The sequence below is a fragment of the Emys orbicularis genome, chromosome 1, assembly GCF_028017835.1.
Source record: "Emys orbicularis isolate rEmyOrb1 chromosome 1, rEmyOrb1.hap1, whole genome shotgun sequence".
Classification (NCBI taxonomy): domain Eukaryota; kingdom Metazoa; phylum Chordata; order Testudines; family Emydidae; genus Emys; species Emys orbicularis.
Window position 1 is genome coordinate 247,821,678 of NC_088683.1, and position 16,470 is coordinate 247,838,147.

At 44.9% G+C, this 16,470-nt stretch overlaps 1 protein-coding gene across 1 annotated transcript; it reads right to left on the reverse strand.

Annotated features, from left to right (window-relative positions):
• Window positions 1–15: 15 nt before the first annotated feature.
• Window positions 16–14,442, reverse strand: LOC135895557 (inosine-uridine preferring nucleoside hydrolase-like). The gene is made up of 7 exons (XM_065423673.1): window positions 14,385–14,442; window positions 13,288–13,347; window positions 12,478–12,668; window positions 3,381–3,560; window positions 1,240–1,351; window positions 643–779; window positions 16–366 (listed from the first exon to the last, which is right to left on the reverse strand). The coding sequence occupies exons 3-7, from the start codon at window positions 12,655–12,657 to the stop codon at window positions 16–18; spliced, it is 960 nt and encodes a 319-aa protein (XP_065279745.1). The 5' UTR covers window positions 12,658–12,668; window positions 13,288–13,347; window positions 14,385–14,442.
• Between the last annotated feature and the right edge of the window lie 2,028 nt (window positions 14,443–16,470).

A 16,470-nucleotide genomic window follows, 5' to 3' on the forward strand; every position in this document is an offset into this window, starting at 1 on the left:
TCACACAGTCAAATGTTATTTTAAAGCAGCAATGAGAAGTTCCTTGAACTTCTCTAAGTCACACTTATTAATGACAAAAGCTTTATTTTTCTTCTTAAGAAGACCATTTATATCCATTACCATCATTCCTCTAGTTAGTGAGCCATTCAGCTCCACACTTACAGCAGCTTCTATGGCTTCTGTGACAAAGCTCTCGTCAATTGCAGCAGCCATAGCATAGGAATCACAAGACACAAATCCTGGAGTCCATAGGATGTTGCCTGTATTTTCGTGTTCTGACTTCATGAATTTTATACTGTGGGCAAATATTTTCTCTGTGAACTTAGCTTTTTTGGTGTCCTGATTAATCCACTCATGATAGAATTCCTGCAAACCAAAAGAATAATGTTGGCGATTAAAAAATGAAGAGAAACATTGGGATATAGCTTCATCCCTCCTTTTGTGATTAAGTCAAGACTGCCCAGCATTAGAGCATGTACACAGCTTTAGATACAGTTATTTTTACATTCCAATTCAGGGAGCTCTGATTTAGGACACAGTCCTGTAATATGATCCATGTGGACATACCCCTGCACCCATGGACACTGAGTTTCACCAGATTTACCTTTAACATTAATTTACATTAAACATTTGGTGTCTTACCCAAGACAATGAATTGCGACATGTAAATTCCCATGTTGCAATATAAGTAGGGCAAGTGAACTCATTTAAGACAACATACGCAGCTTCTGGATCAGTTGCAAAATTGAATTCTCCACAGACTGTAACATTTCCTCTGGCTAACAAAAACATAAACCAAAAAAGTAACTGTTCAGTATATTTGCTTATTTTCTTCAATCATTTTACTTTTCAGTACCAAAACTTACAATATTTACTGCACCTTGTCCACTTTGCTTACCAAAAAATCATAATACAAAAAAGAACATGTCCAAAACAAATCATATTTTTAGCATTAAACTATTATCATAAGATAAATTTATTATAAAATTCCAACAAAGATTTAACTTCAAGTTAAGGTCATTGAAAGGTATTAACTGTGAGTGCAATTACTAAAAATCAAAGAAATCACACATTATGGCAACATTAACAACTACACCAACCTCCTTTCCCATACCTAATCTAATACACAAATGCATGCAGTCTAGCAATCGTATAAAAAAGGCCAAACAGCTTCTGAATAAGCATACTGGAGTTATTAGTTAAAATGTTTGCCTACTGATCATTTTATAAATTACTTACATTCTACATTTCCTCCCATAATGAACATATTTTTAAGCTTCTTAGGAAATGTTGGATCCAATTTCACTGCCAAAGCTAGATTAGTCAAAGGACCAGTGGCAACTAGAGAAATCTACAAAACATAAACAAAACACTACTCCATCTCTTTACATGTTACTCCAATGAAAACAAACCAAGAGACCCCAGATCACATTTTTCCAAGTGGCTTGTTTTAAACATTTGTTTACAGTTCTGTTAAAGTAGTGTTTCCCAAACTTGGGACGCCGCTTGTTTAGGGAAAGCCCCTGGCAGGCCAGGCTGGTTTGTTTACCTGCCGCGTCTGCAGGTCCGGCCGAGCGCGGCTCCCACTGGCCGCAGTTCACTGCTCCAGGCCAATGGGAGCCGCTGGAAGCGGCACGGGCCGAGGGACGTGGCCAGTGGGAGCTGCGATCAGCCGGACCTGCGGACGCGGCAGGTAAACAAACTGGCCCGGCCCACCAGGGGCTTTCCCTAACCAAGCGGCGTCCCAAGTTTGGGAAACACTGTGTTAAAGCAACACTCTGTGACTTCACCTATTGGTGGATTACTTCTCCCACTTGACAGAAAGATTAGCTATGTTGGGGTTCTTTTGGAACGCACACTGCAGATGTCTGGGAATCCCAGAGAAATCACGTACTTCTTTTTTCATCTGTAGTTGTTCAAGACATTACGGTCTTTTCTTGCTTTTATTGGAATACTGCCCTAAAAACTCCAACAGGAGCTATCTATAAAGACTCAGAAGCAGCAGCTAGTCCAGAATGAGGCTGTTCATCTGTTAGGTGTAGTGAGTTGGTATGAGCACACAAAGAAAATTAATATTTTAATTTTTCTATAAATTTGAGAAGACTGTTAGAATGAGAGACCTGGAAAATCAAGTCATCACTTTGTCTTCACCGATGGTGTAACTGTTCAATAGCTAGACACTTCACTATGCCATTCCACCAATGTGCCACAACTCTGACCACCTTTAGTGGTAAGATATTGTTCACAGACTCCATGTCCATTCAATCCTTGGTCTCTGCTGGAACTGTTATCTATCTTGACAATCACTATCGAGTCCAGGGGTGGCTTTTGTGATTTGTCTACTTGTCCATAGGGAATTGGACTGAGCACCTGATCCATTTCATATGGATCAAACACCCATCAAACAGTAATAGCTTTCAAGCACTACCAACGAGGCTTATAATCTGAATTTGCGATAAAGATGAAACATACTATGTCCTATCTTCAGTCCCTCCAAGTCATGCAATCTGCCATAAGGAAAACTATGATATAGAAACACTGAGGCCCCAAAATGAAGTACCATGATAGTTTGTGGCTCTTAGCTCTGTAGGGATGTAAAAATTCTAAAGAAGATAAAAAAAACTGGATCATATTACAGGACTGTGTCCTAAATCAGAGCTCCCTGAATTGGAATGTAAAAATAACTGTATCTAAAGCTGTGTACATGCTCTAATGCTGGGCAGCCTTGACTTAATCACAAAAGGAGGGATGAAGCTATATCCCAATGTTTCTCTTCATTTTTAAAAAAATTAAACAAAGGCATAGAGGGTCTTAGTTATTATGAAAGATTGATACCTTGTGCCTACACAGTAGAAGTTGAGAAAGAGAAGGTAGTAGGAAATCTTATTGCAATATATACCTAAAAGAGGATCACAAAGACATGAGCAAGGACATGTTCGAGGTAAGCAGCAAACAAACAAACAAACATATGGATTCTCCTAAATATTAAATAAAGATTTTATTCCTCTGGGAGAAAGGGGGATGGTAAATCAGTGTCTCAAATTCTTTGCCTCGAGAATTACCTGACTAAAGGGACAATTACTTGGACACCAGTGACTTGGGACTAGATGTTTAATTATGGTTATTCATGTACAGGGTTAAACTGAATGCCAAATTTCAGTCTGAGAAACAATTTCTTCCAGCCCCAGTGTACAATGCCATGGACTACCAGGAGAAGGTAGGCGGGTCACCTTCCACTGAAGACTGAACCTGGATCCTCCATTAGGATTAGACAGGCAAAACAATTTCATATAATTGCAAGGCATTAGCATAAACAGACTTCGGTCCTGCTTGCTGTCCTCTGTTACTACATAAAAAAATGATATAAAGAACATTCTCACCTGACCAGGCTTCTCATTAACAATTCTTAACATTGCAATCACAGCATGTTCTTTCTGTAGATGGTCTAATCCTGGAGCATTCGGAACAGGAACATCACCCAAACCATCTCTTCCATGAAAGAAAGCCCCTTCCACAGGACCACCAAGTAAGGGAGCAGAAGCACCCTGATAAACTGGAATCTAAACAAGATGTAAGTTGCAAAAACAGACTGAATACAGCATGACTGCACATCACCTAAAGGCATCTTGCCTCTATTTAAATTTATATTATCCCAGTACTGCCACCAACACTGTTTTATTTACAGTATTAACCCTGTTGTTACATAAATACACAATCTATTGTAAGGAGCAGATAATGTTTGTGTTTGGAGCAAGTCTCAGGAGTGCTTAATTATTATTCATGGTGTCTTCTTGTTACTGATTGAGCCCCCCTCCCTCCCCCGTGGTTACCAGCTCCTCCCCCTGCCCCCCCCCATGGTTCACCTGAGTGCCTCCAGCCTAGGAGCGCCGGGCAGGCGGCCCCTTCACCCCAGCACTGGGTGGACGGTGGCGCAGCCCTCCCTCCCCTGTCCTGGAGCACCAAGCAGGCGGACAGCACCTCCCCTCACCCAACACCGGGCGGGTGGATGGCACACGCCCCCCTCCAGCCCCAGAGCACTGGGCAGGCGGTGCACCCCTCCCAGCCACGAAGCACCAGGCGGGTGGGTGGGCTGTGTGCGGCCCCAGCCAGGAGCCACCCGAAGTCCCAGCCCCAGAAGGCTCCCTGGAAGAGGAGCAGCCTGCCTGGGCTGGGGCCAAGGGCAAGCAGGAGGGGCCTCGGGGTAGAGTATGGGCAGGGCCACGTGGGGCTGTTTGGGGAGTCGCAGCCTTCCCCAGGCTATACTACCCGCCATCCATGACATCAACCATGAATGGGTTTACAAGAAAGGTGAAGCAGGATCTCAGCAAGTCTTCAAACCTGTCCTGAAAGTCATCAAGCAGTCCTTGTAATTTACCTTTGTATTCCTCGAGTTTGTGATCTTCTACTTTGATTTCAGGAAATGTGTTTACCCTACTCTTGAAATAGGGAAAGTGGTTGAAGTCTCTTGACACTATGTCTCTTTTCAGAAACTTTAACTTGTTCTGGAAGCTGAAAATGCTCTGAGGTCAGAAATAATCTTATCCTTCCCTTGGATTGCCAAATTGAGAGTTTGCAGATGCTGCATAATATCAGTGAAAAACATCAGATCCTGCATCCATTGCTCATCTTTCAGTTGTGGATAGGACTTTTCCTTTTCTTCAGTGAAAGCACTGATAGGCTCCAACAGTTCCACAAACCTATTTAAGACACTGCTGGTTGATAACCACATCACAATAAAGTAGAAAGAGACATTGTTGGGTTTGTCTTCAAGATCCAGCTCTTCAATGAAATTTTTGAATGTCAATGAGTCTTCCCATTTGAGCGGATGAAATTGACAGTTTCTAGGACTATTTTTGTAACACTTTCATACTTGACGTATCTGCCTGTGAGATGTTCATGATGGATGATGCAATGAACAGGGAGGAACTCTGGAAATTTGGGATTGCTTTTCAAGAGTCCGATAAGACCTACTTTTTCCCCCACCATTGCAGGTGGGGAAAATCATCCATTGCAACACTGACAAGTTTATCCAGTGGTACATCTGCATTTATCAATGCTTCGTCAAGTGCATTCTTTATGTCAACAACACGGGTTGTTTCTTTTAGCACCATTAAGTCCAATATTTCTTCTTTCACAATTAAATCTGTGGAAACATAGCAAATAAATATCGCTAGTTGTGGTTTATCTTGAATATCTGTGGATTCAGCGACAGCTAGGCTGAATGCTAGAGAATTCTTTAGATCGTTTTGCATGTTGTTTGCAACATCGTCACTGATCTGGGAGATCTGCCTCTCCATACTGTGGTGTGAAATTGGAATTTGCTGCATTAGTCACTGAAGTTTTGTGTTCCTTGGATCTAAAATTGCAACCACTTCTGCAATATTTTTCTTAACAAATTCTCCATCACAACATGGATGTTCAGCATGAGCAATATTCCATGTCATAACAAAACTAGCTTCAGTCGTTGTGTCAGCTTCCTTACTGAACGCAGAAAGTAGTGTCTGTTGACTGTTGAGGCATAATTTTAATGTGGTTAGCTTGTTTTTCCTTAATTCTGATCCAGGAGGATACTTAGACGAAAAGTTATTGTGAGTAAGTTTAGTAATTGTCCACATGAATGCCACTCTTAGAGACTAACAATCAGTTATAAATTGCCTGGAAGTGGGTATTAGGAGTCCTACTTAAATGGCTATAAGACAACCTTAACAAAACCAACATCTGATGTGGAAGCCCTTACTAAGCAATAGTGTCTTGTAAATGTGTGGTTTAAGCTCCACATAACTGCTCCTCAAATATCGTGGAATGAGCTTTAGTCTGGCTAGATGGATCTATCCTGGCTAATTCATAATATGCCCTTAAATATCTGGAGACCCACTTAATCAGGTTTTGGAAAGAAAACCAGGAGATGAAAGGACTGGCTCGTATGGAACTCTGAGACAATCTGGGGAGAAACTTGGAGTGAGGTCTAAAAATGACCCTGTCCTTACACAATACTGTATATAGACAATATGTCAGAAGAGCCTGAACCTCCCCTTCCCTGCGAGCTGATGTAATGGCCACCAGAAAGGCAGTCTTCATCGACTGGTGGGGAACAAGTTGCTGAGGGTTCAAAGTGGGGACCCATCAACCATGCTAATAAATATTATATTGCTATACTATATTGAGGTCCCAAAAAGGAAGGGGGGCTCCTGCATTGGGGGAAAAACATGTGAGGCCTTTAGGAATCTTGCTACTGTAGAGTGGGAAAACACAGTATTACCCAGGAGTGAGGGATGATGTACAGACATTGCTGCTACATGGACCTTTATGACCTGATGTAAAGTCTAGACTGTTTCAGGGCTAGCAAATTCTCCACTATTGCTGAAACTAAAGATGTCAAAGAAGACAACTACCACTGGCATCCCAAGTAGAAAACCTCTTCCATTTAGCCTTATAAGTAAGGTTGAAGGTTTCCCTGCTTTGAAGCAGAATGTTCTGAATCTCAGCTGAACAGTTTCTTTCAGTAGATATAAACCTCACAACATCTAGGCCGGGGTGGGCAAACTTCTTGGCCTGAGGGCCACATCAGGGTATGGAAATTGTATGGCGAGCCATGAATGCTCACAAAATTGGGGGTATGGGTGTGGGGGGGTGACTAGGGGTGAGGGCTCTGGGTGCAGAAGGGGGATCCAGGCTGGGACCGAGGGGTTCAGAGGGTGGGAAGGGGATCAGGGCTGTGGCAGGGGATTGGAGCACGAGAGGGGCTGATGGGTGCAAACTCTGGGCAACGCTTACTGCAAGCAGCTGCCGGAAGCATGTCCCCCCTCCATGGGCGCCGCTAGGTGGCTCTGCGCGCTGCCCCATCCGCAGGCACCACCCCTGCAGCTCACATTGGCCAGGAACCGTGGCCAATGGGAGCTGCGGGGGCGGCGCCTGCGGACGGGGCAGCGCACAGAGCCGCCTGGCCACACCTCCGTGTACTACATAGGAGCCGGAAGGGTTCATGCTGGCTGCTTCCTGGAAGCCATGCAGAGCGGGGCAAGCACCCGACCCCACTCTCCGGCTGGAGCAGTGCAAACCCCCAACCCCGCTCTCCGGCGGGAGCTGAGGGCCGGATTAAGTGGTCTGATGGGCCAACTGTGGCCGGTGGGCCATAGTTTGCCCACCCCTGATCTAGGCTGTCAGGTGTAAAAATACTGGATCCAGGTGCAAGATCTGACAATTCTGGAAGATTGTCAGGCAGAGCAGGTAAGGTGATAAGTGGCTGCAATGAAAGTTTCATGAAATCCAAATACCAGAACTGCTTGGCCCACACTGGGGCTATCATAACAACACTTCATCCTGCCTCAGTATCCTGGGTATCATAGGGATTGGCAGAAAGGCATACTTCAACCCTGGCATCCAAGGGATGAGAAAGGCATCGGTCAGGGAGCTTTAGCTTGCACCCCTTCTGGAACAGAAGAATGTCTAACACTTGTTCTGGTCTGTTGCTACTTTTGGGAATCCCCATTTACAAAAGATGTTCTGTAAGACTGAGTCTTTGAGAGTACACTTGTTGTCAGGGAATTGCCTGCTGAGTTGATCTGCCAAGGTGTTCAAAAGGCTGAAAAGGTGCACAGTCACACACGTAACTTGGTTCAGAATGTACCTATTCCGTAGTCCTATGGCTTCCTGACAGAGTGAGAATGATCTTGTTCCCCATTGCATGCTGACATAATCCACAGCTGTGGTGTTGTCTGTCAACACTTGTATTAAGGATTCCTAAAGAAGAGGCAGGAATGCTTTGCATACCAAGCTGACTCTGAGCTCTAACACATATATATGGGAGTAAGCTTCCTGAGGGAACCACAAGTCCTGAATTTGAAGGTCATAATCTAGATCAGTGGTGGGCAACCTCCGGCCCGTAAGCGTAATCCGCTGGCGAGCCGCGAGACAGTGTTTACATTGACCGTCCGCAGGCACGGCCGTCCGCAGGCACGGCCGTCCGCAGGCACGGCCACCCGCAGCTCTCAGTGAAGATCCAAGATAGGCCATCAACCTCCTTTTTGCTTTGGGATCAAAAAGTAATGGGAGTAAAAAGCCACCTCCTGCATTGCTCCCGGCTGTAAAAGGGAGCGTACTCCCCATTCTGATGGTCTTTCACGAGAAGGTTCCCTGAAAAGAGCCAGGAAAGGAGGCAGTAGGAGGGTGGGGAGAAGGATGGGATTGAAACTGAATTGGGTGCCCCTTGGTTACCATCTCTGGGACCCATAAAGCCAAGGTAACCTCAGCTCAAATTTCTCCAAAACAAAAGAGGGAGTTGCCAAGGGGGAGGTGTAGAACAAAAAAGGTTCTCTGATCATCCTATCAGTTTCTCAACTTTGCATCGCACCTGCTGCCTGGTGGTACCCCAAGACTGTGGGGCAGCAGAGGAGGCAGAGGGTTGTCTCCAGTGGAATATCTGTCTCTTCATTGGCAGTTTTGAAGTACAATGTGGCTGACTGTAAAACTGAACTGAGGTATGCTGTCCATAGGATGTTGATGTGGCTGCTTCCTTCTTGGGTTGGAGCTCAAAGTCCTAAAGACAGCAGAGTTGGCCTTGAATCTTTTGGAGACCACAGGGCTTCACCAATGCTGTTGTTGAAAAGCTCATTACCCTCAAATGGGAGGTTCTTGCTTGTTGCCTGGAGCTTCCTGGGGATCCTTGAAGACTGAAGCCACAAAGATCTCCTCCTGGCTATTGCAGTAGCTATTGTGTGCACTGTGGTGTCAGACATGTCCAGCAAATGGATTCTTTGCTTCAGTCTTCACGGCTGAGGATGTTAGGGAGATTCCCAAACCTGAGCCGGCTTTTGTAGGTGACAAATCTGAGGAATTGTCACAGATTGAAGTGTCACTAGAGGTGGTTTTGGAATTAATTGATAAACTTATCATTAACAAGTCACCGGGACCAGATGGCATTCACCCAAGAGTTCTGAAAGAACTCAAATGTGAAGTTGCGGAACTATTAACTAAGGTTTGTAACCTGTCCTTTAAATCGGCTTCTGTACCCAATGACTGGAAGTTAGCTAATGTAATGCCAATATTTAAAAAGGGCTCTAGAGGTGATCCCGGCAATTACAGACCGGTAAGTCTAACATCGGTACTGGGCAAATTAGTTGAAACAATAGTTAAGAATAAAATTGTCAGACACATAGAAAAATAAACTGTTGAGCAATAGTCAACATGGTTTCTGTAAAGGGAAATCGTGTCTTACTAATCTATTAGAGTTCTTTGAAGGGGTCAACGAACATGTGGACAAGGGGGATCCAGTGGACATAGTGTACTTAGATTTCCAGAAAGCCTTTGAGAAGGTCCCTCACCAAAGGCTCTTATGTAAATTAAGCTGTCATGGGATAAAAGGGAAGGTCCTTTCATGGATTGAGAACTGGTTAAAAGACAGGGAACAAAGGGTAGGAATTAATGGTAAATTCTCAGAATGGAGAGGGGTAACTAGCGGTGTTCCCCAAGGGTCAGTCCTCGGACCGATCCTATTCAACTTATTCATAAATGATCTGGAGAAAGGGGTAAACAGTGAGGTGGCAAAGTTTGCAGATGATACTAAACTGCTCAAGATAGTTAAGACCAAAGCAGACTGTGAAGAACTTCAAAAAGATCTCACAAAACTAAGTGATTGGGCAACAAAATGGCAAATGAAATTTAATGTGGATAAATGTAAAGTAATGCACATTGGAAAAATAACCCCAACTATACATACAATATGATGGGGGCTAATTTAGCTACAACAAGTCAGGAAAAAGATCTTGGAGTCATCGTGGATAGTTCTCTGAAGATGTCCACGCAGTGTGCAGAGGCGGTCAAAAAAGCAAACAGGATGTTAGGAATCATTAAAAAGGGGATAGAGAATAAGACGGAGAATATATTATTGCCCTTATATAAATCAATGGTATGCCCACATCTCGAATAGTGCGTACAGATGTGGTCTCCTCATCTCAAAAAAGATATACTGGCACTAGAAAAGGGCAACTAAAATGATTAGGGGTTTGGAACGGGTCCCATATGAAGAGAGATTAAAGAGGCTAGGACTCTTCAGCTTGGAAAAGAGGAGACTAAGGAGGGATATGATAGAGGTATTAAAATCATGAGTGATGTGGAGAAAGTGGATAAGGAAAAGTTATTTACTTATTCCCATAATACAAGAACTAGGGGTCACTAAATGAAATTAATAGGCAGCAGGTTTAAAACAAATAGAAGGAAGTTCTTCTTCACGCAGCGCACAGTCAACTTGTGGAACTCCTTACCTGAGGAGATTGTGAAGGCTAGGACTATAACAGTGTTTAAAAGAGATCTGGAAAAATTCAGGGTGGTTAAGTCCATTAATGGCTATTAGCCAGGATGGGTAAGAAATGGTGTCCCTAGCCTCTGTTTGTCAGAGGGTGGAGATGGATGGCAGGAGAGAGATCACTTGATCATTGCCTGTTAGGTTCACTCCCTCTGGGGCACCTGGCATTGGCTACTGTCGGTAGACAGGATACTGGGCTAGATGAACCTTTGGTCTGACCCAGTACGGCCGTTCTTATGTTATAGACTGTAGAGAAGTACAGGCAGTCACCTGAAAACTTTAATGGCAACGGCACATCTCCTCTTGCTGCTCATTGGGCAATTATAAATTGAGACAATCGGTTCCCGTTTAAAAAGTCATATTTTGAAAGGCAGGCTGGATAGACAGCCACCTTCCTCTGGAGCATAGCTGTTAGATACACCTTGTAGATGAATAGATCGAGCTTTTTTGGATCCTTTTCTCTTGGCATAGATTTAAAAGGTCCATGCTGTTTTGTTCTCTCCTGTAGCGCTACCACTAGAAAAGAACCCAGTGTTGGATGTAAACAGAAAATCAAATATGCAGCAGGAACCTGGTGCCCACTGTCTGCTCTTTTTGACATGGACGGGATGGATACAGATGTATGTCAGATGGCTTGTGCAGGCTCTAGTAGACTTTCATTAATGGGAATGCTCATGGTGAGCATCCCTATTGCAGAAGGATCCAGAATGACCAAGTTTCTTATCAGAGGGGTAGCCGTATTTGTTGCTTTTTACAGATCCAGACTAAGAGTCCTGTGGCACCTTATAGACTAACAGATGTATTGGAGCATAAGCTTTCGTGGGTGAATACCCACTTCGTCAGACGTCTGAAGAAGTGGGTATTCACCCACGAAAGCTTATGCTCCAATACATCTGTTAGTCTATAAGGTGCCACAGGACTCTTTGTTGCAAGTTTCTTATGATTTTCTTGGACCAATTCCAGAGGTATGTCTCAGCAATTTGAAATGACTTCAATCAAAACAATTTAAATCACAGTTTAAATCAGCAAGCTGGAAACACTGATTTAAATAATTGGTTTTAATCTTATTTTGCTTTTGTAATTTTTAGTTATTTTGCTAAAGAATGGTTGACTCTCATTGGTTGGTAACCATTAAAACATGTTGATTTGGAACGAAATACAGCCTTTACACTAAATTTGGTACTACTTTTTGCTAACCAGGAGGCTATAATACATACACATACACACACACATTTACTTACTTGAGCAACAAGTAATCTTAATTTACATTTATTCAGATTCTTATTGTTTACATTTTTCTTATGTTAAGAAATGCCATTCACCTTTTTTCTTTACTAGATGATGAATCAATTTTTACTTGTGAACTGTGTCAATTTGAATGGAAATTCAAATTCCATTAAAAATGCACAAAACAGCATTTTAAATTATTTTATTAAGAAAACTAACTTAAATGTGCTGCATATGTGAGGAAAAAAAGTAAATTTATCAAAACATGTTTTACATTTATAACTGATTTATTAAATGAAGTATTATCCGTAGCTAGTGAATTGAACCAATTGCTTCCAACTAAAAATGCTTCCATGTCTCTCAAGATTTTAGAGCTCATCCTCTCATACCTATGCTAGCTGCCACAGGAAGTAAGAAGGAGCTCACGGACAATTGGGCCTGCTCCTTTTATGCCCATTAAGGGGGAGATGGAAGGGGGCACAAGGGCACCCGAGGCACAGCATGGTCCCAATTAAAACTGCTGGCCAAAAGAATTCAAATCTCACGTGCATGGATGCATGCACACAGTGTATGGAATCCATGTGGACAATCACTTGAAGAAGCAATATTACAGGATCAGTTCCAAAGTATATCCTAGGAGTGATCAAATCAGTGGCACTAAAATTGCAGAGCCTTTATGAAAAGGGCAGAAATTTCACATCAGCCAGGAAAAATATATATACCGATAGGATTTTTTTTTTTTTTAAAGGATCTAGGAAAATTACTATTACTATTCCTGGGATTGATATGGTGAGACAATAAACAAGACAAAAATTACCCTACATCAGCAAAGAAATTATTTATGGAGCAGAAACTATAAAAGGTGACCCTAGCCTATAAGAGTTGATGATTTTTAAGCAAGACCTGACACAAAGATAAACCCATTCACATACATTTAAGAGACTGATTACCTCAAGCCTTTTACAAACTTGTAGCACACGGAGTACATTTTTGCAGACGTTTTCCAACACTGTGTTTCCATAACAGCAAGTAATTCCCAGGATTTCAACACTGGGAGATGCCAGCGCCATCATTATGGCTTGAGCATCATCGACTCCACAATCAACATCAATCAACAGCAACTTTGTCATTTTTGAAATACCTACGAAAAAGTTACAAGCAGATTAGACAACTAACCTAATAATTAAGATTAAGATACAGTAGGTCATGTGGAGAAAACATATTCTAAAGATATGGCTACAGTTTAACTGGGTTTCAGTTCAAACACTGTAGGTTATTTGCCAAAACCTTTTTCTACAGACTTTTGTTTTATTTCACTTTACATCTGACTTTTTTTGTAATGTTTTATGTAACATAAAATTCACCCACCTCTATTTTAAAAGAAAATGTCAAGAATCACTGATTTGTAAATCCACAGGAACCTAAAAATGAGTGGTTACCTAACTGGGACTTTTGAGAAGTTTTCATATGTTAACTACAACATTTGTGCAGTGATTTAAAAAAAAAATCAAATGTACATGTTTATATATACCCAATTAAAATAATTGGGGATATTGTAAATTACCACCGAATACCAGTTTATATTAAAATTGAAATGATTTCTTAATCCCTATGAAAAAGCTAATAGTTATTTACACGCCTTGTGACAGTCAAGTAAATTATAATCTGGGAGGTAGAGACAATACCCACATAGAGGGGAGGAAAAAGCATCTGAAACCAGCACACAATTATAGGAGCTGGGCCACAACTTTAACACTTACCTTCCTCAAAGCTTCCTTCCCAATTAGAAAATAGTTTATGGTCGTCACCACTGCAATTATCTTAAATGAGATGAGGAAATATTATTCATACTCAGTAGAACTGCAACCATTTTCTGCTAACATAAATTCTTGTACCTTCATAAGTACTGACTTCTAGTTTTCACTGGAGATGCTCCACCCCCTCCCTGAGGCCCCCACCCACCTGCCCCTCCCTGCTCTCCACCCTCACAGAAACCCTTCCCTGAGCCTCCAAACAGCTGTTTGATGGTGGCTGCCGATCAGCTATTTGGTGGTGTTGCCGAACAGCTGTTTGGTGGCACCCCCAATTAGCTCATCGGGGGCACCATCCAACAGCTGTGGCAGATGGGTACTGAGCACCCGCTATTTTTTTTCCTGTGAGTGCTCCAGCCCCAGAACACCCACAGAGTCGACGCCTAATGACTGTCAAATCTTGTTGACATTAATGATAGGTTACCCCATTTGCTTTCTGTGACTTAGTTTGTCTCTGAAGTTCAAAGTGCACTCAGGGACATCTCCCTTTTAATTGATTCTGAGTCAACAAGTCCCAAGCGCCTCTCCTGGCTCTCTCTTGCCTTCATCTCACATAATCTGATGCAGTGCTCTCAACAACACTGCATTAGCTACACTTTCCTGAGAAAGTTCTCAGTTTTCATCTTTTGGATCCACCATTAGATTTGCTCCAATACTTTTGGAGAAAAATTGCTATTAGAAATGTGTGTTGACACACTCCTCAATAATACACCCCCCAGGCGTTCCTGAGACAGCTGTATTTAATTGTTTTTCCCTTTACCTTCAGCTCTAGCAAGGTGCACAGCTCTCCTTACTTGGGCCCATTTGAGAAGTCTTTTGGCAGAGAAGACTAAATTATTTTTTTGTCTGTGTGTCCCAGCCCTACAGCCACCCAACTAATAACAATACATTGCTCTGATTGAGCAATAATGGGAGAGTAATCTCCCAAAACAGATAGTGCCAGATGCCGGTGTAACGACACGAAACGCAACCCTCCCGTTTTGCAACTGGGTGCGGTTTCTGCCACGCAAGGTGACAGTTTGTGAAACAGTTTGTTAACTTGCTACCTCCTGTCCGCCGTAGCCAATTCCTGGAAATCAGCACGAAACGCCCACTGATTTTACAGCTGAAGAAAACATGTACAATGCCAGGAAAAGCATTTCACTAAAACATGTCAATCTAAAGCTGACAACCCAGGTCAAATCTCCACAGACTCAGATTCCAAGGCCAGAAGGGACCATCGTGATCCTCTAGTCCAGGGGTCTCAAACGCGGCCCGTGGAGGGATTCCTGCAGGACGCCCCGGGAGCACAGGTTCGCGCCTCCGCTGTCATGTAAAGTCACACGGGTTCTGCTCGGCTTGTCCGCGCTCGTTAGCGGCCAGAGGGCCGAGCCCCCAGCCTCCCGCCAGCAAACCTCTGGCAGCAAGTCAGGAACACTGAACGAGAAGCGCCGGCCGGTCACCCCACAGCCCCCCGCTCAGCGCCGGCAGATTTCAGCTGCCGGGGTCAAAACAGGCCAGCGCGTTTCTCTCGGCGGGGGCGTCTCGGAACTCAGGGGCCCTGTGGGGCGGCGCTTCCCGCAGCCGGGCCCCGACTCCCTCCGTAGGGAAGAGTCCCGCACGCGGCGCCCCTCACAGAGGCAGCGGGGCCCGAGCGCCGGGCACGGAGCGAGGCGCGCGCGCGCGCTCCCGCCGTTGGTTTGGGACTCCGAGCCCGCGAGTCTCCGGCGCTGGGCTCCAGAGAGGGGCCGGCCCCGCCCCTACCTGCCGGCTGCCCCGCCGCTCCGGGAGCCCAGCCCGCTGGGCGACGTCCGTGTCCCACACACGTTGCGGCCAATCCAGAGCCGGTCCTGCGATTCTCGTCCCGGCAGTGTTGGGAGAGCCGAGGAGGGGGTCACGTGAGCTAACACCCGGCCGGCGCGCGCTCCCCGCCCTCCTGGGCTGGTTGCCCGGGGGGCAGGAGTCGCGCGGATGCGCTCGTTCTGCGTGCAGAGGGGAGGGGGCGAGGGGGTGGCTGGTCGCGCGCCTGAGCAGTGTTCCAGCTGCAGGTGCTGGCCCAGCTACGGCCCCCGCCTCGCCCCCCAGCGCCAGCCGCGGGTTTGCTGCCGAGATGCGGCCCCCGGTCCCCGTCTGCATCAAGGGCAGCCGCTCCTCGGAGCAGTGCGAGTAAGTGGGTGGGTCGGCTCGGCCCGTGCCTGCTGATGCGGGCTGGGTCATTGCAGTGTAGACATTGGGATTTAGGCTGCAGCCTGCACTCTGAGCAATGAAACAACCCCAGGAGCCCGAGTCAGTTGGCACAGGGCAGCTCCCGCTGTCTCGGTGCCATGTAGACGCACCTGGTGTCAGGTCGTTCTACAGAACGGCAAAGTTCCTGCCTCAGGCTCTGTCCTATGGCCATGCAAGGGCCCTCTATCACCCTCTCCCCTCCCCCCCCCCCCATCACCCCATGGCCCAGCAAGGCACCTACATCACCCTGGCCCCACCCTCCCTCCATCAGTCTGGCCACCCCCATCACTCCGGTCATGCACCCAGTCCCCCTCCATCATACAGCAAGGCACCCGCAGCACCATACCCACTTAACCAGTTCCCCCATCACTCATGGGGCAGCAAGCCGCCCTCCCCCATCACTCCCAGTCACACCCTCCATCATGCATGTGAGCAGGCCTCCCCACCCCATGGCCCAGCAAAGAATCCGTCACGCGTTAGCTGGTGGCCTGCCCAGAGCTCACGGCTGTTCTGGGGATGGTGGGGCCAGTGTTGCTACCACATTCACATTCAGACAAGGACTGATTACCTCAAACCTGTTACAAACTTCATAGTACCATGGCTAACAGCATTCAACATCAACCTTCTCTAGATATGTGCCTGAGCCACAGTAGCCATTGAGTCACACAGAGATGATTAAGGACTGGTCTGCACAGTTTTTCTGTTGCTATCTCCTTTTGAAACTGATGTAGTTAAAACAGAGCAATTGCCTAATATATACTTGTTTAAACAGTATGGTTTATCCCCACAAATTCACACTTATGGCAGTATAGTGTATTCCCACAAATTTATGCTAAAAAACTTTACCAGTAGAACAGCATCCTCATTAGGGGATGTACTGATTTAACTATACTGGTAATAAAATCAACCCTATAACCAAAATAGTTA

Excerpts from the sequence above, each read along its gene's own strand:
- LOC135895557 (XM_065423673.1), bottom strand. The coding sequence starts at position 12,657 with ATGACAAAGTTGCTGTTGATTGATGTTGATTGTGGAGTCGATGATGCT. Across the intron at positions 1,352-3,380 it reads TTAATGAGAAGCCTGGTCAG|ATTTCTCTAGTTGCCACTGG; the intron begins GTGAGAATGTTC and ends TATGTTTTGTAG. Across the intron at positions 367-642 it reads GTCGCAATTCATTGTCTTGG|GAATTCTATCATGAGTGGAT; the intron begins GTAAGACACCAA and ends TTTGGTTTGCAG.